The following is a 22,259-nucleotide window of genomic DNA, read 5'->3' as shown; positions in this document are numbered from 1 at the left end:
CCACCAGATGTCAAAGAGAAAAATAACTACCAAACTTTTAGAAGACATCTGATCCCTCTTTAGGGAAGCTTTTAATGTTTAATAGGTTATTGTATTTTAGTGTTTTGTTGGAAGCCGCCCAGAGTGGCTGGGGAAACCCAGCCAGATGGGCGGGGTATAAATAATAAAATATTATTATTATTATTATTATTATTATTATTATTATTATTATTACCATCAAATGCTGAGGTCTTGTGCTGTGCTGCCGCCCTGTTTAGCAACAGCTGCTTGGTGATGGGTTCTGATATTGATTGATTTATTTTATTCATTTATTGAATGTATGTACTGCCCCATACACAGGGGTCTCAGGGCGGTTCACAGGATAAAATCAAAACATAAAACCACAAAATACATAATAAAAATAAAAACAGCACCCAAATAACCCCCCCCCAAAAAACTCCACATTTTAAAAGGGCATAGGATGTAAATCAGATCAACCAAAGGCCTGGTTAAAAAGTAATGTTTTCCCCTGGTGCCTAAAGGAGTACAATGACCAGGTGAACTTCCCTGGGAAGAGCATTCCACAGATGGGGAGGAATTGCAGGGAAAGCCAGTTCTTGTCTTGCCACCTTTTGGACCTCTCAAGGAGGAAGCACATGGAGGAGGGCCTCAGAAGTTGATCTCAGTGTCCAGATACAGAGAAATGACTGAATTCATTTTGATGGGGAATGACAGGTTCTGATTGTCTGGGGATTCTGGTCAATGAAGAAAGGGGAGTTAATCAGCAGTTAGGAGAAATAAGATCACTCAGGAAAGTTGGTTAATGATGGCAGTCTGAGGCAAATGCCCCAAGGCTGGAGTGAAAATTGGTAGCTAAGGTCCGAATATTAAGATAGCCTTCCTTTGTGATAACTGGAAAGCCAATGTGATGTAGTGGTTAAAGTGTTGAACTAAGGCCTGGGAGCCCATGGTTCAAATCTCCACTCAGCCATGAAACTCACTGGCTGACCTTGGACCAGTCACTGCCTCTCAGTCTCACAGAGTTCCTGTGGGAATTAAATGGGGGAGGGGGGACTATGAACGCCACCTTGAGCTCCTTGGAGACAAATATGAGATGAATTGTTTATTTGAAACATACATGTAAATATCCAAAACCAATATATTCAATAGAATAACCAGAAATCAATAGTTATAATATAGTTAAATATTTATTTTGAGCATATGGAATTTTACTACTGTCTCCACTATAACATCAGCTGGAAGTTTCTGAAAACTTGATCTGCTCCTTTATTTTATTTCTACTGAACCTCTCAGCCTCTTCCTAAATCAGAAGGACAGTGGAATTTTGTTCAGGCAGGTTCCTATTTCCTATGTATATGTCATTCATACTTTATGGTGAACTTTTCTCCCACCACCTCTAAGAAAAAACTCTAAAATAAAATACAATCATTTCACCAAAAAATATGAAACCAAAATGCCTGAAATTATTTCATTCCTTCAAATGGTTTATTTCATTTCCATCTTTTGTACCTATGTAGAATATCAATAACATAATTGAAACCACAAATTCTCCTGTTAATTAACTTTTTCTTTGTATTAGATGCTCCCTGGTGTTCAGCTTGGGCCTCAACACGATAATGTAGCATTTTGGGGAAAATATACAGCCCAGTATCCCAGCACTGGAAGCCAAGATGGAGAAGATCTCCACAGCCACCATGTATTTTCCTCTGGTGCTCAGGTAAGTTGGAATAAAGGAGAGCCAAACACTACAAAAGACCAACATGCTGAAGGTGATGAACTTGGCTTCATTAAAAGTGTCTGGTAACTTCCGGGCTAAGAAGGCAACAGTGAAACTGATAACGGCCAGGAAGCCCAAATAGCCCAAGACACAGTAGAACATGGTGACTGATCCTTCATTACATAGTAGTATAATTTGCTCAGTCATTGAGTGCATGTCCAAATCTGGGAATGGGGGAGAGGTTGCCAGCCAGAGAACACAGATCCATACTTGAACAATGGAGCATGAAAGGACAATGGAATAAGCCAGTCTCTTTCCCATCCAATTCCTCATCCTGGATCCTGGTTTAGTTGCCATGAATGCTAAAACAACAGAGATGGTTTTGGCCAAGATGCTAGAGACGGCCACAGTGAAGATGATGCCAAAAGTGGTTTGTCGAAGAAGACAGGTCACCTTATTAGGTTTTCCAATGAACAACAAAGAACAGAGGAAACACAAAAGGAGGGAGATGAGGAGAATGTAGGTGAGGCTTCTGTTGTTGGCTTTGACTATGGCAGTGTCCCGGTGTTTAATGAAGATGCCCAGCACCAGAGCTGTGACCAGAGAGAAGAAAAGTGCAGATGCAATTAAAGCTATGCCCAAAGTGTCTTCAAAAGCTAGGAAGTTTGGAGGCTTAGGAGTGCATTCATCCTTCCCTTTGTTTGGATATTGATCTTCCGGGCAACTGGCACAAGTTTCCATCTCTGAAAAGGCAAATAATGAATGAGAATTTGAAATCAACCAATATTGTTCCTAATTGTTGCCTTATTACATTTGCACCCAAACTAATATATTCACTAAAAAGGTAAAGGTAAAGGACCCCTGACCTTGAAGTCCAGTCGCAAATGACTCTGGGGTTGCGGCGCTCATCTCGCTTTCCTGGCCGAGGGAGCCAGCATTTGTCCACAGACAGTTTTTCTGGGTCATGTGGCCAGCATGACTAAGCCGCTTCTGGCGAAACTAGAGCAGTGCACAGAAATGCTGTTTACCTCCCCGCCGGAGCGGTACCTATTTATCTACTTGCACTGGCATGCTTTCGAACTGATTAATAGAAACTATCTATTAAAAGTATTTCTATGTGAAAATTGAGAATAACGCATAACACCACAATTTAAGAAACCCCACAAAGCTGATTATAACCAATTTGCAAAAGCACTTCTCAGATTTTACTTCAGTAATAGTTTGGTATATCATAACATAGCATATGCTACCCTTCACATCTGATACCATCCCATCTGGACAGGGAGCACAATCATAGCAGCAAAACTTCTTCCCTTCCTTCTTTTTCTTCCTGTAACCAGGATGGCAGATATCATTACAAACTGAAAGGGGTGGCACCTATTCAAAGACACAGGAATAGTTGAATGTTAGTATTTAGTAAAAAAATAATCACACAAAAAACAGATTATCTGTTAGCAATGGTAACAGATAACTCCTGTTAACTTTCTGTTACAATGTTGAAAAAAGGGTGGGGTTTGTTTTTTTTGAAGGGGCAGCTTTTTGGTCATAAGAGCACCCTATCAGGTAGGGGTGCCAACTTGAATAAAATATTGTGGGGGCCCTGGTAAGCACTGCCTTGCATAATCAATCACATGATGCAGTCCACGCACACTATTTGATTGGGAATGCCCTTCGACTTTGGGGTTGGCTAGGATTTGGCTGCTATGCTATCAGGCAATGCTGTCTTTTGATGGCTTACAAACATATAACAAATAAAAAAAATTAAATAACATAATACCATACAAAACACAAAGTGCAACCAGTGAATCACAATTACAATATTATCATTGCCATTGTTGTTGAAATACTAGCAGCGTCTTTGAATTTATTTTAATTAACAGCCAGCTGTAACACAGGGGTCTTCAAACCATTATGCAAGCCAGCAGTGAAAGTTCAAGTGGATGTCTCAAGGGAGAGAGTTCCATAATTTAGGAGTCACCACTAAAAAAATATAATTTCCTTAGTGGATATATGGATGTAACTAATTTTAAGGGTCTACAGGACCCACTGGTGAAACCAGTCCTTCAAATGGTGGCTTGTCTCAAATCAAATGTTCACCCTTCACATAATAAACCTTTAAAAAGCAATTTCTGTAAGCTGCCCACACAATATGATATTTAAAATAAATTCAAACACAAATGTGCATTATACGAAGGAATTATTTTGATTATTTCTATTGCCCACCCATTTTGTAGAATGACCATGAATGTGGAACATATGGGAGACAATGGGGTTATTTTCCCACCTGAGTCAAGTCTTTGTGCCATTCAATTTTGTCCTCTTTGATAGTGAATTCTTTGCCAAGAGGAGCCTGAGGATTCAAGCTCCCCACTTTCATCCTAAAATATGATCTATTTGGGAAAGTCACCAAGTTTGTAATATCAAATCCAGCAGCTAATTCTCCATGTTCACTAAATTTAATTTCATCCCCAACGCTGTTATTGAATGATATCCCCTGGAGGAATGAGTACAGCTAGCAGGAAAGAGAAAGAAGTCTAAAATATGATGCCATGCTCTCATTAAAATGGTTGTAATGGCTTTATGAGATAGATTTTACTTCTTTTCTTCAGTCAAAGAACATTTGCAATTCACAATGCAGGTATCTGGCCTTCAGTGGCAGAGATTCCATGGGAACTTGTCAATCAGTGAAAATTCAACAATTGAAAGTGCTGCAAAGAACTTCAAAATTGTCCTCTATGGGAGGAATAAGGTTATAATCATTATGGTTGTATGAGATAAGCCTCTGGCAAGGAAGAGAGAAATTTGAGATGATGAGCAAGAAAAGAACTAGGTGCTTGTGATCTCTAAAGATTTGGTGGTCAATCACATAATAGATAAGGCATTTCTCACCCTTGTTCTTTATGATATGATAATTGAATTTTGTCATTGAGGAAGCATTACCTGCCATGGTTCCATGGTCTGAGAAAACCATCTACCTCCATCCTCCATTCTTCTGTGGCTGGCTCTAGCTGAGTACATGGTAAGTAAGGCATGTGCCAAAGCATAGACAGCATTATAGATATTGTAGCTGTGGCCAGTCATGCTCATTTCAAAAAGAGGTGCAGGAAGATTAGCTAACGTCTCCTCTCCGGTACACGTCTTATCAAAAAATGTAGACTTAGTGGAGGTTGAAATCGAACAACTAAATATATTTTCCCATAAATCCTTAATGAAACCATCTTCTGTTGCCCAAGTAGGATTTACAATCTTAATAAATTCTTGGAAGTCTTGAATCTCTTTTGAGTGAATTGTGAAGGAGATAGCGCCATGAAACATTTGTATATCGTTGTCAATAATCTTTTGAATAGAATATAGTGTGAAATCAATTTGGGCTGTTGTTATCCATACTTTTACTGTGAAGAACCTCTTCTTATATTGAGGAAACATCATATGAATTAGCTTGGCTGCCAATATAAACTTCCCAAGCCATTTAATAGACGCGCTTTCTCCATATATAACAACTGCATTGGCATTGCTCTGCATAAACATTGGCAATGTATTATGTTTGTTTTTTATCATTTCAAGTATGTTACTGGAAACCTGCTCATATTTTTGAACTCTTTCTGTGAATGCTGAACAGATTCCATTTTTGGAAAGCATTGACTCCAGCGTCTGCAAGAAATATTCTCCAACTTCATCATCTTCTACGATAAGCCCAACCCATTTCCATTTGAAGTGCAGTAGTAACTTGATAATTCCCTCATACTGAAGGGCTTCATTGGGAACCATACGGTAAAAGGAAGGGAACGTTTTTTTATTATTCACATGTGGTTCAAGTGACCCATAGGAAATCTGGGTAGATGGAGAGAAATCCAGGCATTTTAGAGTGGAAAGAGGAGTTCAGAATCATTCTATTTATTTGTTGCCCTTTTCTTATAGTGCAATCCTATAAATTCCCAACATGCCGTTTTTAGAAGAATCACCATCCTTTGAAAAACGCACACACACTCACAGTCTTGGTTAAGTTGTACTCTAGATATTTACTCTTTTCACATCTGGAGCAATTCTCCATTACAAGTACTAAATACACAGTCTTTGCAACCATGGTGCAGAGGGAAGGCAGCAGGGCTCTCGTCTTCTGCACCTGAGAAGACTCTGGGGACTGCTAGAAGTTTGTAGATAGTGATGATGATGAAGAGATTTTGTTTAATATTCCTTTTACTGACAATGTGAAACTAAAAGGGAAAACTGTGATGGGAGAGGATGACAACACACACCCATAGGAAATGAGTATATTTAAGAACATTCCTCACATGTCTTTTGGTGATACTGCCAAAGAACCAGATTAGTCTTTGCAACCATGCCACTCATTCACATCTTTGGATACCACATTATACCCTCCCAAGCAATTCCACATGTTTCAGATGCTTTTCATTTACCCCTATGGAACCACATCATTCTTATGAATCATCAACGGTCTGCTGGAAAGAGGAAGCGAGTGAATTAGGCAATGGAGCACTTTAAGGGAAATTCTCACTGCCCACAATCTACAATCCTACCTGTGGAATCTTGTAAAGACCTAAGATGTCTGCCATGGATGTGGAAGTATCAGAACTCAGGCCTCCGATGATTCCTATTGCATTTTTCTGAATCCCACATTTGTAGTTTGGTATAAAGTGATATGATTTAAAGAGCAGGTCCAGGGTGGTCCGATAAGTCATCCTTGAATCAGAGTAGCTGTCATAGATGTGGAACCCAAGAGTGACATTGGGCAACATCTTGGGATTCTCGTTGATCTCATCAGCAGCAAACACCAAGGCCAGGATGTGCTGGTAGAACTTGGTCAAAACACTGCAAATAAAGTGATGAGCTATTTCAGAAGTGTACAAAAATATTCTATCACAGTTTTCATCTACTCAAGATCTAAGAAATTCAACTGCTTGACTATAGGGACTGGGTACAAGATGCAAAGCTCATCTTTAGCTTAGTCTGTTGGATAGAAAGACTTGTGTGGCTACCTTTTGCTGAAATATGTTTTTTGTACATCACAAGCAAAGGCATGTTTGCATTAGCCTGCAGCCCAAATCAGAGCTATACTCCCTTGAAATGTATAGACAGAATTGACATCCATAAAGAATTTGCGGGGGTGGGACGGAATTTGTTGATTTTTACTTTCTTCATCCCCAATATTTTTTCTGTTTTGTTCTTTATCACTCTGCAGTTTTAACCAAAACACAGTCTGTATTATAGGAATGTGCTACACATTTTTGAATTTAGCCTCTTTCTAAGTGTTCCTGAACCTGGAAAGACTTCATCTGGTGAAAGATGGCATTCAAATGCATTAGTGGAAGTTAATACTGAAGCAATGTTGGATATAGTCACACTGACACAGAGTTTAGGTAGGAAAGATCCTCATTCTGAGGAACTAAGGTGGAGAAAGCAACTAGCCAGGCTTTCTCTTGCATCTCAGGAGAAGACACATGGAAGATGTCAAGCCAAGATGAAGAAAAAGGACATCAGCAACCCTAAGCATATCAGTCTAGTGCCCAAAGGAAATTCAGCACAGGTTACAGGACAGTCTAGGAAGCTTCTAGATTCCTCTCTGTATCTACCCTTTCCCATGCAGACATATCAACCTTCAGTGCAGATTGATTTATATCCTAACACTTTCAACACCATCTATTCTTCATGATCCATAAAATCTCTGTGAATCTTTAGCATCTAGCATTTTGAAACCTAGGGATAAATGAACATAAAAGGAACAGGAGAAAAAAATATGCTATGTCCATCAAGCTCAGTATTATCTGACTAGTGGCAACTCTCTGCATGCAAATGTATATCTGAATGTGAGGATAAGTAGATGCAGTACAAAGCTACGCCATGCACAGGAAAGACTCTGTGTCTATGTATAATAATAATAATAATAATAATAATAATAATAATAATAATAATAATAATGGAACACAAAAGCTTACTCTTTCCACATGCCCAGCTGCCAATTTAGATACCTTCTAAATTTACAGATGTTTGAGTATTTAATTTTATTACCAATAGTTAATGGCCACCCACACACCTATCTATTCCTTCATATTTGCTTTAAAATTCTGTTTAAATTTCTTCAGAGCAATTTTCAGACAATTTTACAAAGAGAAATAATCACTAAATGTAAATGTAGGTTCCATTTCCTTACTATGGGATGTTAATGAAGTCCTGAGAAGGATGCTTGTTGAACAAAACTCTGGTGAAAACATAATGGATATGAGATACCATCCCACCGATAAGGAGATCGCCTGGCTGATACCACTCATGTGGAATATGTACAGGATTATTTATGTTGCACTTAACAGTATGTGCTTCATGCAACATGTTTAAGAGCAGCAAATACAGAAATAACACAAACATCCTGATTGCCACCTCCCTTCCACACATGGCAATCCTCTATTTCTCAGTTTACAACATCAACTAGTCGGCTATTTCTAAACAGAATGCTGTAGTAGATGCTGGGCTTTTGACTTGGTCCATCAGGGCTGTTCTCACATCATGAACATGTTATTAACATCAGCCTGATTTGAATAAGATGACTTGGGTGGCATCTGACTCTGCCATCACATTCTCAAAGGGCCATCCTTCCATCTTATCCATAACAGTGTTTCATAAGGAAGCCCTAAATGCTAATTTGGAAATGCTGATTTGAAGTTTGACCTATCTTGTGGAAAGATGGAAACAGATCAAGATGACAGAGCTCTACCTCTCTCTTGTCCCTAATCTTATCTCACCATGAAGCACAGGTACTTGTAATGATTTCAGAAGGGCTTGTTGTTTTTCTGTGGCCTTCTCGGAATCCATTGGAGCTTTGCCCAGATGAATTGATTATGGTGATTTTGATAATTACAAGAGGGACAATCGCTTCTGCAGTGTATTCACGACAAATCATCAGTTACTGAACTAGTGAAGCAAATATTCTTGTCCAAGCATAGATCCCCAGAGTCCATAGGTATTTCAGAATACTTCTGAAATCTAGATCAATCCTTTATGGTATATCTGCTGCTAAAATATACCAGATTAGTGGGCAACCAACGTCTGTTTTAAAATGTCTAAGAAAGGGAGTATTAGGGGCAGTCTGTTACATCTTCAAACACTCCTATTCCTCTGTCTGAATTAAAATTAATCCAGTGTTCTGCACTAGTCATTCAACCTTGGGGGGGGGGGGAATAAGGGGAATAATCATGTGCATGATAGTAAGGGTGTAGGATGAAAATACTTAACATTTTTATTGTGTTAGGTTTACAGAAAATAACAGAAACGTTTTAAAGTCAGGTGTTATTTTTTTTAAGTAAGCAAAATACACACCAACCAATTCTTAGATTGTAAAACATACAAATAACTTGTCTATGTGTTCTTTTGCTGAGGCAAGTCCTACTCTTAGCTCTTTCCTGAGGAAGATGAGGGTGAATCATTTAGATAAATTAACTGTTAATTGTAAAGGGGACTCAGAGATCTAACTTACACAATCCATATGTGACTATCCTCTATTTTATCTGTCCTTGTAACAAAGATTTCTATTATATTAGGTTGTAGTTTTTGTACATCTAGTGTCTGTTAATGTTTTGGATGATGACACGGCCATTGGTTGGCACATTAAAAGTTTGATTGATTGATTGATTGATTGAACTTAAGGACCCTCCACTTACTTATATAGTTGCCACATAACTGAGATATTTGGGGAACCCACAGTCAGTGATCATCCATGGCCAAGATAAGGAGCTGATATCATGCAGGAGACATGCATTCGATTATGTGGGACAATTATATAGAACCTTTTCCTAGCTGAGATCAGACAGCCCCACTCCCTCTTGAAAAAGCAGAGCCCAGTGATAAACCTTTTAATTTCAATAAGCATTTAAGGCAACTTTTCTCATTAGTATTAACTGTTTTTATCTTTATTGTGTCCTCTTCAACTTTTCTATAAATCACTGAGAGACCATACAGTTAAGTGGCATAGATATTGTGTAAATAAAATACACAAATAATCCTACCCTCTAAAATGGATGGGAAGGGTTGCTTTGAGTTGGTTTTTTATTGCCTTCAAATATCTATGTAAAAATCTCACACCCATGTACCCTGTAGAATAAGAAGAAACCAATAGTCAAATCTTTATTCCATGCATAAGAAATGATGCACAAGCATCCACTGTAATATCAACATTAACTATCTGAAAAACTCCATCTACCACCTTTACTTAAATGCTTTAGGTCTACTCCATCAATCAGTGTCTCGCTCATTTAGAAGGGTAGTAGGGTTATTTGGTTCCTATTTCTTACTTAAATTTAAATATCCTTTGTTGAACTTTACTCATGTGAAATTTTTTCTCATAGGCTCTACAGACTATAAATCAACCCTAAGCCTCCAAAGCAACAGCATAACTGAAATAGTTTAATACTCCCAATTCATATATACTTCTTTTATGATCCTATATAGATAATAAAAATATTGTTGAAAATACAAACTCATCAATTGATTTACTACTTTCTTCGTATTAGCTGTTCCCTGTTGTTGAGCTCAGGCTTCACCAAAATTATGTAACATTTTGGGGAAAAGATGCAGCCCAGTAAACCAGAACTGGAAGCCAAGATGGAGAAAATCTCCACTGCCACCATGTATTTTCCTCTGGTGCTTAGGTAAGTTGGAACAAAGGAGAGCCAAACACTGCAAAAGACCAGCATGCTGAAGGTGATAAACTTAGCTTCATTGAAACTGTCAGGCAATTTTCTGGCTAGGAAGGCCACAATGAAGCTGACAATGGCCAGGAAGCCCATGTAGCCCAGCACAGAATAGAACATGGTGATGGATCCTTCATTACATAACAGTATAATTTGTTCAGTCATTGAGTGCATGTCCAAATCTGGGAATGGGGGAGAGGTTGCCAGCCAGAGAATGCAGTTTCCTACTTGAACAATGGAGCAGGAAAGGACAATGGAATAAGTCAGTCTCTTCCCCATCCAATTCCTCATCCTGGATCCTGGTTTGATAGCCATAAATGCCAAAACGACAGAAATGGTTTTGGCCAAGATGCTAGAGAGGGCCACACAAAAGATGGTGCCAAAACTTGTTTGTCGGAGAAGGCAAGTTGCCTCATTGGGCATTCCAATGAACAGCAAAGAGCAGAGGAAACACAAGAGGAGGGAGGTGAGGAGAATGTAGGTTAGACTTCTGTTGTTGGCTTTGACTATGGCAGTGTTCCGGTGCTTAATGAAGATGCCCAGCACCAGAGCTGTGACCAGAGACAATAGAAGTGCAGAGGAAGTTGAAACAATAGCCAAAGTGTCATCAAAGGCTAGGAAATTTGAGATCTTAGGGATGCAGTGATTGTGGTCCTTGTTTGAATACTTATCTTCTGGGCAATGGATGCAAGTTTCTGAAAAAGGTTGCAATTATGACAATTTAAAACCAAGGTTTATTCTAATTATTCATTTTCACCCAGTCCTACAAACATACCAGAAATATGATGCATACAAATTCTTTCATTTACACTTCATTTTAAAAGCAAAGATATGAAAATAACTGCATATCTGCTTAATAAAGCATGTCCTGTTTCCCCATCATATCACAGCAGGTGGCAGAACTATTTGATCAGTCCAGCCTATGTGGAGGGAATGAAAAGAAGGACCAGCCAGGTGCAGTACAAAACAGGAGTAGACGGTGGTGGAGTCGGACTTCCGGTCGGTGCCAGCGCTTAATGGCGGTCCTAGCTCCGAGCTCCGGAGAAGGACTGCTTCGCAAGTTCGGGTCTTACCCGCTACGGCAAGCGGGGGACCCCTAAAATCCCAGGCGCTGAAGCCTGAGAACAAGGAGACTCGGTGGGCACCTTTGCGCCCCCCGGTACCGTGAAAGAGCCTTTTTAAAGGCTACGGATCGACATCGGGAGTGAGCGCGGTGCTGAGAGTCGTTACCCAGCCTGCGAAGTGAAGCCGCGTCGCCATAAGCGGAGAGCGCCGATTCCTTCCTGAAAAGAAAATTTGGACTGAATCCCCGTGAGTAAGAGCTGAAATATAACCGGGACCTTTTAAATTTAAAAAATTGGGCTAAAAACGGGGGAGAGCTAAACAAAGGAAGTCTGCCTCCCCCCGACTGCATGAAAGTGAAAGCAACGGAGCTTTAAACCTGCATCCGTTTAAACCTGCTACTTGACTAGCTTAACCGGACATTTAGACCCTTTGATCTCCCCTCTAGCTAGCAGGGCAGAGGGGAGGTGAATTTGAACAACAACTGCATGATTTGTTAGAAGTAAAAAAACCTCTGCTGTCTCATCCATCTGAAAATGAAACGGTCTGCCTTTGTACCATACTGAACTGACTTTCCCCTGTGAAGTGATACTTTGATACAAAGTTTCCACAGTGCCTGGCTACTGTACAATACAAGAAGAAGTAGCATAAATTGGGCAACTGTGGCAATCTAAAGCAACAAGTTTTTAGTAGTACTGACTTTGACTGACTTTGACTGTGTTAACTTCCCTTTTTACATTCTGGACAGACTCCTTTGTCTTTATACTTGGAAACTTTGTTCTATGGCCATTTTGATTTGCTCCCTCTAGAGGACAAAGTGAGGCCCGGCACGGCCTAAGACAGTGGAATTTTCCAAGGGAGAATAAATCCCGTGGGAACTGACCTTGACATGAGTGGCGCACAAGAGGAGATAGTCACAAGAGCCAAAACCAAGCAACAACAACAACAGCTGCAGCAGCTACAGGCAAAGAAAAGAGGCTCAATCTCAGGCGCAACAGTTGGATCAACAGGAACAACAGGACAAGACAAAGGAGCAGCCGTTTCCATGGAAGCTGTGACAGATGCTTTGCTCAAGATAAATCAAACTCTGGAGTCTCTGACAAAACAGACTTCAGAGAATACATTAAAACTAACAGAAATTTCAGCAAGACTAAACCAGAATACAGAATCCATAAATAAATTGGTGGAGGAAAACGCCACTACGCGTCAAATTGCCGAAGACGCCAAAGCTACTGCGGGAGAGACACAGGAGAAGTTAGAGCCGATCGCCAAGAAGGTCTATGAGCATGATGCAACTTTGGCCTTGTGGGAGTTACAGAGGAAAGAGAGGAATTTAAAAATAAGACTGATTCCGGAGAATGAAGGAGACAACCTTGTGGAATACTTGACAAGGGAGTTTGTGGACTGTTGGGACCTCCAGGAAGACGAATTCAAAATCACGACTGCCTTTAGATTGGGCAAAAAGCAAAACAGAAAGACCCCGAGAGACTGTTTGATCACACTCAGATCCAAGGAGGAAAGAGACAAAATATTGGGACTACACTTTGAAAAGGCCTTGCAAATTGGAAACTCAGCTGTACAGATCTTCAAAGACATCCCAAAATACATTCTGGACTTAAGAAACTTTTATAAGGATTTAGCCCTTCTACTAAAGAAAAACTCTATCCGCTTCAGGTGGGAATTCCCACAAGGGCTGTCATTTGACTACAAGGCAAACAAGGTGAAAATAAAGACAATTCAAGATAAAGACAAATTTTTGGCAAGATACCAGGAGGATCTACAGAAGGGGACTGTGGACGTACTTGCAGAACAGAGGAGAGCGTTGGACATCCTGAATCTCTCGTTTGGACAAAAACCACCACCATCAGAAGAAGAGCAACAACTGGGAGCTGTTGGAGGAGCCTCAGAAAAATAGCAAGATGGCTCTGCAATTCCTCAGTTGGAATTGTAATGGGCTCAATGGGCCTTTGAAGAGAAGACAAGTATTCCATGTATTAAATAGAGAACAACTGGACTTGATATGCTTACAAGAAACTCATATAACTAGAGCCCACAGGAGATTACTTACAAACAAAAGGCTAGGACAAGAATTTATCTCATCAGACAAAGTTAAGAAGAGAGGAGTGGTAATATATGTGAAAGAGAAATGGGCTCCAAAAATGATATTCAAAGATGAACAAGGGAGATATCTGGCTGTGGAGATACAAGTACAAGGAGAAAAATTTCTAGTTGTTGGAATTTATGCACCAAATGAAGGCAAATCCGACTTCTTTAAGAGACTTCATGAAACGTTGATGGATTATTTGGATTACAATATGATAATCATGGGAGACATGAATGGCGTGGTCTCCACCAATATGGACAAGGCACAAAGACTAACAGTCACCAAAGAAGGGAGACTCCCTAAGACTTTTTTTGAAATGACTGAAAACATGGACTTGATAGACATTTGGAGAACAAGGAACCCTCTGGAAAGAGAGGGAACCTTTTTCTCCCAAGCAATGATGACCTGGACCAGAATCGATCAAATCTGGGTTACTAGTGGAATGGCTCCAAAGATTAAGAAAGTGGAAATCTGCCCAAAAACTTGCTCCGACCATAACGCCGTGAAGATGGAGATGAAGCTCACAATAACTGGTCAATTTAGATGGAGAATGAATGACACCCTCTTTCATGATAAGGAGATCCTCACGAAGGCCCAAAAGACTCTAAAAGACTATTTTGAAATAAATTTGAGGACCGACGTGGAGAAAAGAGTGATCTGGGATGCAAGTAAAGCGGTTATGAGAGGATTTTTGATTCAACAAAATTCAATAAAGAGGAAAAAACAAAATGAGAAAAAAGAGAAGATTTTGGAAATGATAAAGGAAGGAGAGAGGAAATTAAGAACAAAACCAAAGTCTCAAGACATTTTAAGAGAGATCAAGTTATATCAAACACAATACATGGAATTGATGAACCAAGAGATTGAATGGAAGATAAAGCAAATGAAGCAAAAGACCTTTGAATCAGCAAATAAATGTGGTAAACTTTTGGCATGGCAACTGAAGAAAAGGCAGAAACTAAATACAGTTACAAGCCTTGAGGTGGATGGAAAGAATATATCTAAGCCCAATGAAATTAGAAATTGCTTTTTAGGTTACTTCAAAAAACTCTACACTCAAGGCCCGCAAAATGAAGAAGATATAGACAAATTCCTTGGAAAATATGGATTACAAAACATCTCTCATCAAAGTAAGATGGATTTGAACCAGAGAATCTCAGAACAAGAGATAGAGGCTGCCATTCAGAATATGCAACTGGGCAAATCTCCGGGACCAGATGGACTGACTTCCAGATACTACAAATCGCTGAAGGAATGGTTGACTCAACCACTAAGAGAAGTTTGTAATGAGATCCTTGAGGGAAAAAGGGCGCCTGAATCGTGGAAAGAGGCATATATTTCACTCATACCAAAGTCAGAGACTGAAAAGACCCAACTCAAGAACTACCGCCCAATATCACTCCTTAATGTGGATTACAAAATTTTTGCAGACATTTTGGCAAAAAGATTTAAAAGAGTTTTGATGGAGAAGATTCATAAGGACCAAGCAGGCTTTCTCCCTAAAAGACACCTGGCAGACAATGTAAGGAATGTAATAGACATTTTGGAAAAGCTAGAGGTGAATATAAACACTAAGGCAGTATTGATCTTTGTGGATGCGGAGAAAGCCTTTGACAATATTTCTTGGAGTTTTATGAAGAAGAATCTTCATGGGATGGGGGTAGGCCGGGGTTTTGAGAATGGTATGGCTGCAATATATTCTGAACAAAAAGCTAAACTGATTGTAAACAATGTTGTGACTGAGGAACTTAAGATAGAGAAAGGAACACGACAGGGGTGCCCGATTTCCCCATTACTTTTTATTTCAGTTCTGGAGGTGTTGCTGAACATTTGCCATTCAATTTTGTCCTCTTTGATAGTGAATTCTTTGCCAAGAGGAGCCTGAGGATTCAAGCTCCCCACTTTCATCCTAAAATATGATCTATTTGGGAAAGTCACCAAGTTTGTAATATCAAATCCAGCAGCTAATTCTCCATGTTCACTAAATTTAATTTCATCCCCAACGCTGTTATTGAATGATATCCCCTGGAGGAATGAGTACAGCTAGCAGGAAAGAGAAAGAAGTCTAAAATATGATGCCATGCTCTCATTAAAATGGTTGTAATGGCTTTATGAGATAGATTTTACTTCTTTTCTTCAGTCAAAGAACATTTGCAATTCACAATGCAGGTATCTGGCCTTCAGTGGCAGAGATTCCATGGGAACTTGTCAATCAGTGAAAATTCAACAATTGAAAGTGCTGCAAAGAACTTCCCTTCCAATGGAAATGAATTTCTTCCCCTCCTTCTTTCTCTTCATATGACCAGGAGGACAGTAAGCATTACACACCGAAAGGGGTGGCACCTTTGCAGAGATATGAGAGAAGCATAAGAGCATAAAAGCCCTGCAGGATCAGACCAGAGGCCCAGCTCATCCAGCATGCTGTCCTCACATTGACCAACCAGATGGAAATAGGAAGCCTGTAAACAAAAACTGACTGCACACTCTCTGAACTTGTGAATTCTATGACTAACTGGGACATAGTCATTCAGGTTATCTAGACATTTTACTTCCTTGTCATGGCTGGGTACATGAATGTTACAAACTATGTGAGAATAATGGAAGTCACCCATTACCACAGTTTCCTTTTTTATGCGTTCTGGATTTTGTTCTCCATCTCAAGTTCACCATAGGCATTTTGCTCAGGGGGAAGATAGGAGATACAGTGGTGCCTCGCAAGACGAAAAGAATCCATTCTGTGATTCTCTTCGTCTAGCGGTTTTTTCGTCTTGCGAAGCAAGCCCATTGATGGATTAGCGGATTAGCGCTATTAGCGCTATTAGCAGCTTTTAGCGGCTTATCTGCTGATTGGATCAGCTGATAAGCGGCTTAGCGGCTTAGAAAAGGGGGGGAGGGGAAAAACCAGCAGGAACTCGCAAGACATTGTCATCTTGCGAAGCAAGCCCATAGGAAATTTGTTTTGCGAAGCACCTCCAAAACGGAAAACTCTTTCGTCTAGCGAGTTTTCTGTCTTGCGAGGCATTCGTCTTGCGGGGCACCACTGTACTAGTATTAAATCACTCTTAGGTCTTAGTATTATCACCCACAACAATTCTATAAGTACACTGCTACTTTGGGGATTTGCTCCTGGAAACTTTGTCCTCTTTGACATACAAAGTGACATCACCTCTGGAATGCCCTTAGTCCCTCCTGAAAAGTTTTTATCCAGTTTCTCTCTATTCCACCAGGTTTAAATTATGCACATTATATCCATGCTCTCATCTAAGACAAAGTAATACAGCTTACTCATCTTGACTTAGAGGCTTCTAGCATTACTATGTGTGTGTGTGTGTGTGTGAGCATGCGCGCACGCGCGTTTGTAATAGTATTGAAAAATATGTAGGGATTTCATCGTATAGCACCCTAGTATATTAGAAGGCTAGTGATACATAATATAAGACAGGCTTCCTCAGCCTCGGCCCTCCAGATGTTTTTGGCCTATAACTCCCATGATCCCTAGCTAGCAGGACTAGTGATCAGGGATGATGGGAATTGTAGTCTCAAAACATCTGGAGGGCCAAGGTTGAGGAAGGCTGATATATCGTTCATAAGTGAAGAAGTGGCACATCCTGTAAGAGGAATAATTTCTGTACTGAGCATCACAGAAACTCAAAAAGGTTAGAAGGTCCATATTTAGTCCATCCAAAGGCAGAACTAGCTTAGGATTTCAAACAAATGCCACTAAACTAGAGACTTGCCCCAGAGGTTTCTGAAGAAAGCTATGGCAAGCAACATCATCTGTTTTCTGACAACCACTGCTCCATCTTAGTCTGAGATGCCTTCTCTGGATGGTACAGTTTTTATTGTTCTTCCATTATTTATTTATATACTTCTGATAAGCAAAAATGCCTTATTTTTGTTGTCATAGCTTTTTTATTTCTATAACTTTGGGTATGCCTGAAAGGACCATGCTCTCAAGATGATTTACAGAAATTTAATGGGGGGATCAGTTTCAATATCATGTACAATGAAAGCTCAGCCAACACAATAGTGAACCGCCAACTCTAATTTGTACAATAAGTACAAATTTATATCCAGTGGTACCTCGGGTTAAGTACTTAATTCGTTCTGGAGGTCCGTTCTTAACCTGAAACTGTTCTTAACCTGAAGCACCACTTTAGCTAATGGGGCCTTCTGCTGCTGCCGTGCCGCCAGAGCCCGATTTCTGTTCTTATCCTGAAGCAAAGTTCTTAACCTGAAGCACTATTTCTGGGTTAGCGGAGTGTGTAACCTGAAGCGTATGTAACCTGAAGCATATGTAACCCAAGGTACCACTGTAATGGGGGAGGGGGGGCTCACACAACCAATAACCTGCAGCCTAAAAATGATATCTTAAAAACAGAACGAATTGCAATAAAATAATCTTAATAAAATATCAGTGGGAACAGATGGATATATATAACCTTCTTAAAGGCTGGTATTGACACAGACAGGAGATCCATGTGCTTGAAACCACCTCTGTTTACTACTTGCTACTCTGAATTTAATGGCAGGCCTAAGACAGTCACAGCTATGGCCATACATTTGAATGGAATGGTATTCCAAGGAATTTCAAATTAAATAATGTATTATGCGAAGGAATGTTCTTTTTGTTTTCTTTATACCTCTTGCCCTTCTGTTTCATTGAATGACTAATAATGTTGGCATTTGGAAGACTGCACAGCTATTTCCCACCTGAGCCAGGTCTTTAATCCATTTGATTCTGTCCTCGTTGATGGTGAGCTCTTTTCCAGAAGGAGCCTGTGGATCCAGACTTCCCAATTTGACCCTAGCGTAGGATTGATTTGGGAATGTGACCAAGTTTCTAATATCAAAACCAGATGCCAGTTCTCCATGTTCATTTAATGTAATTTCATCTCCGGCACTGTTGTTGAATGAGATCCTCTGAAGAAATGCATGGAGCTAGAAGGAAAATGGGAAAATAAAAAGTTCTATATAGACTTATTCCCAATAAGACTAATGGAAGGTGTCCAACTTTTGGAAGCAGATGGAAGATGAGAGTGGCAAATTATGGCACAGTGTAAATTCAACAACTGAAGGCTGCCTCGTTAATTTTAACCTTTTAAATGCCTGCTGCTAGTGTAAGCAAAGTTACAGGGAACCAGGCAGAGGGCCTTCTCAGTTGTGGCACCCACCCTGTGGAATGCCCTCCTATCAGATGTCAAGGAAATAAACAACTATCTGACTTTTAGAAGATATCTGAAGGCAGCCCTGTTTAGGGAAGTTCTTAATGACTGATGTTTTAATGTATTTTTAATATTTTGTTGGAAGCTGCCCAGAGTGGCTGGGGAAACCCAGCCAGGTGGGTGGGGTATAAATTATTATTATTATTATTATTAAATTAATATCTGTGACCATTAATGTTGATTTAATGCCTTGTTACAAAATACTCCCCTTTCCGATAAATAGAATTACTTAAATTTTATTATTGTTCTAAAGGGGCTAAATTCCAGAACTTGCCCATGGTTACGTGTGACACTGCAGGATTACATGGAAGCAGGAAAAAAATACCTGCCAGGCTTCCACATTCTGAGGAGACAGCCTGCTCTTGTACTCCATTGTCCTGTGGTTGACGCTAGCTGAGTACATGCTATGCAAAGCGTGTGCTAGAGCGTAGACAGCATTATAGATACTGTAGCTGTGGCCGGTCATGCTCTTTTCAAAATAAGGTGATGGAATGTTCTCGAGAGCCTCCTCTCCATCACACATTTCATCAATGCCTGGTGACACACTGCTGTTTGAAAGTGTACAACTGAATGCCTGTTCCCAGAAATCTTTGATAAAACCATCTCCATCTTCCCAGGAAGGATTTACGGCCGAAAGAAATTCTTGGAAGTTCTGCAGCTCTTTAGAATGAATAGCAAAGGAGATAGCACCATGGAAAATTTGTATATCAGTGCGAAATCGTTTTTGAAATATGTTTAATGTGAAATCAATTTGGGCTGTCGTAATCCATACTTTTGCTGTGGAGACCTCTTTGTATTGAGGAAATATCATCTGAACCATCCTAGCTATCCTCAGAGCTACTCCTAACCACATAATAGCTGCTCTTTCTCCATATATAACAACTGCATTGGCTTTGCTCTTCAGGAAAGGGGGTAATACAACCCTTGTTTCAGATGCCATATCAATGACGCTGCCAGAGGAGTGCAGATTGTATTGAACTCTTTCAGCATATGCTGAACATATCTCATTCTTGGAAAACATTAGCTCCATGGCCTTCAAGAATCGTTCTCCACTTTCATTATCTGGAGTGATGAGCCCAACCCATTTCCATCTGAAATGTAGCAATAACTGGACAATTCCTTGATACTGAAGGGCTTCATTGGGGACCATGCGATAAAAAGAAGGGAGCTTGAGTTGATAATTCACTTCTGGTTCAAATGAACCATAAGAAATCTGAAAAGGAAAAAAGGAAAAGCTGATTAATATTCTATGGAATTTTAAATGAGTTTGTTGGAAGGGGGTTAATGTTACTGCTTTGTTTTTATTTTATTTTGTACTTTTATCCTGTATTTTTATCCTATGAACTGCCCTGAGATCCTTGAAGAGTGACATTATTATTATTATTATTATTATTATTATTATTATCATCATCATCATCATCATCATCATCATCATCATCATCATTATCCACACATACTCTGTCTTGGTATAACTTTCCTTTCAATATTTGCCCCATTAACTTACATAAATTCTCATCATTACATGATTTTTAGAATCTCCCCCCCCCCCAAAAAAAAAAACCTTTTGAATACCCAAATTATATCTCATGCAGTCAAGTCCATTTTATACCAAATTCCGAATGGGAAGAGATTTATGGCAGGGATAAAAAGCCATTGCCATGGAGCTCATGCTCAGATCCTACCTGTGGAATCTTGTAAAGACCTAAGATGTCTGCCATGCATGAGGAGATATCAGAGCTCAATCCCCCAATGACTCCTATTGCATTTTCCTGAGTGTCACATTTGTAGTTGGGGACAAATTGATGTGATTTGAAGAGCAGGTCCAGAGTACTACGGTACGCCATTTTTGGATTGGAGTAACTGTCATAGATGTGGAATCCAAGAGTGACATTGGGTAAGATCTTGGGATTCTCATTGACCTCATCAACGGCAAACACCAGGGACAGGATGTGCTGGTAAAACTTTGTCACCACACTGCAAATCATTTGTCACTAGTACACAAAATCATTTTAGTACAATATCCACCCACTTTAAATATGATAGTTTCAACTGCCTGACTATGAGGATAAGGCACAAACAAACAAATTAATAATTAGCTGGTAATTTTCTTATTGGAAAACGGAAAAATCTATTCTGGTTACTATTGCCTGAATTGTGTGTTTAGACTTTTGCTTCATATAATTATGTATATTAGGAATACGAACTGTATTCAAGCCAATTCAGATTGTTAATATCTCACATAGATTGAACAGAGATTTCATTTTCAGTATTAATTATTAAGTGTCTTTGAAACCAATACTTCATGACTAACTTGCATTCATTATTATTGTAACTCCAGATTAATATATGGAATAAAGAACATATATGAGATAAAGAACCTATGGTATTCAAAAACAGGCTATGGGGGAATGCTAGTATATATATATTTATGTGGGGCAGTAATAATTTATGGCAATCAATTAAGAAAATATAAATGTCTAAGGAGGAGTTCAGAGACAAGTAAAAGCATGCTGTTTCTGTTGAAAATTCCAGACTATGTGAAGGATTTAGAAGAAAATTGAGAAGAAAGTATTCAAAATTTGCAAATATAGTACTTGGTGGATGACTGCTGATGCAGATTTTAATATTCAGAATAATTATGGTTCAATATTTTGATAACTTCTTTTCAGATGTAGAAAACTGTGCAAGTAGCACAAAGGATCTTTATAAATAACAATTTTTGGCTGGCATCTAAAGGCAACAAGGTGTTAGGAGCAGGTGGGTCTTCATAGGGTAGGCATTCCAGAGATTTGCTGTCCCTACTTGAAAAGGTTTATCTAAAAATATTGGAGGAAAAAATCCCAGAGAGTAAAAGCATGAAGTTGATTGTAAATCTGTTGAAACCAAATGAGTAAGCCATTGAAGAAGTCAGGGTGGCCGATGAAAAGGCTGTGAAACAACAGCTACAAGAAGATAAATAATATTTGTTGATTTTTACATTTATTTGTATAATGAAGGCCTCAGCAAATATAATTTTGCAAAACCTGGATGCACCCTAGACTGCCATTTTTAAAGCGCACAAATTGGTCAAGACATATCTGAAGTGTGTGGTGCAGATATTTTGGGCATCTAATCATAGAATGACTTATTTCCCCAAAGTGATTTGTTTGGTAGGTCTCCCACTTCCATTTCCTCTCTTTCTGTCACCCAGTCTACTCTCTTTCCCTCATTTTTTCCTCTCTCCTCCATTCACACTGAATTAGGCTGAGGTCAACATGTGATACGCAGTCTACTAGCAGCTAAGCAGCTATGCATTATAACCAGAACAATGAGCAATTGGATCACAAAAATATCATGTTTTAAAATATCCGTCATAGTCTATGTTCACTTTTTGATCATTTCATATTCTTATTAACAATTGTGTCCTTCCTTCCATCCATTAAAAAACTCTTCTATTCTTTTTTAAAAAAATA

The 22,259-nt window shown here is 39.3% G+C and overlaps 1 protein-coding gene across 1 annotated transcript; it reads right to left on the bottom strand.

The window, feature by feature from the left end:
• Positions 1–1,558: 1,558 nt before the first annotated feature.
• Positions 1,559–20,792, bottom strand: LOC310692617 (vomeronasal type-2 receptor 26-like; the record flags this gene model as incomplete). Its single annotated transcript, XM_083473562.1, has 8 exons — positions 1,559–2,460; positions 2,968–3,094; positions 4,658–5,548; positions 6,256–6,547; positions 15,417–15,625; positions 18,296–18,523; positions 19,133–20,020; positions 20,490–20,792. 8 exons carry the CDS (start codon positions 20,790–20,792, stop codon positions 1,559–1,561), a joined length of 3,840 nt encoding a protein of 1,279 aa, XP_083329688.1.
• Positions 20,793–22,259: the final 1,467 nt, after the last annotated feature.

This window comes from Podarcis liolepis (genome assembly GCF_965112155.1).
Source record: "Podarcis liolepis genome assembly, chromosome: 13".
NCBI classification, from domain to species: Eukaryota; Metazoa; Chordata; class Lepidosauria; order Squamata; family Lacertidae; genus Podarcis; species Podarcis liolepis.
The sequence above is the reverse complement of the archived record's forward strand: the minus strand, read 5'-3'. Positions and strand labels throughout refer to the sequence as shown.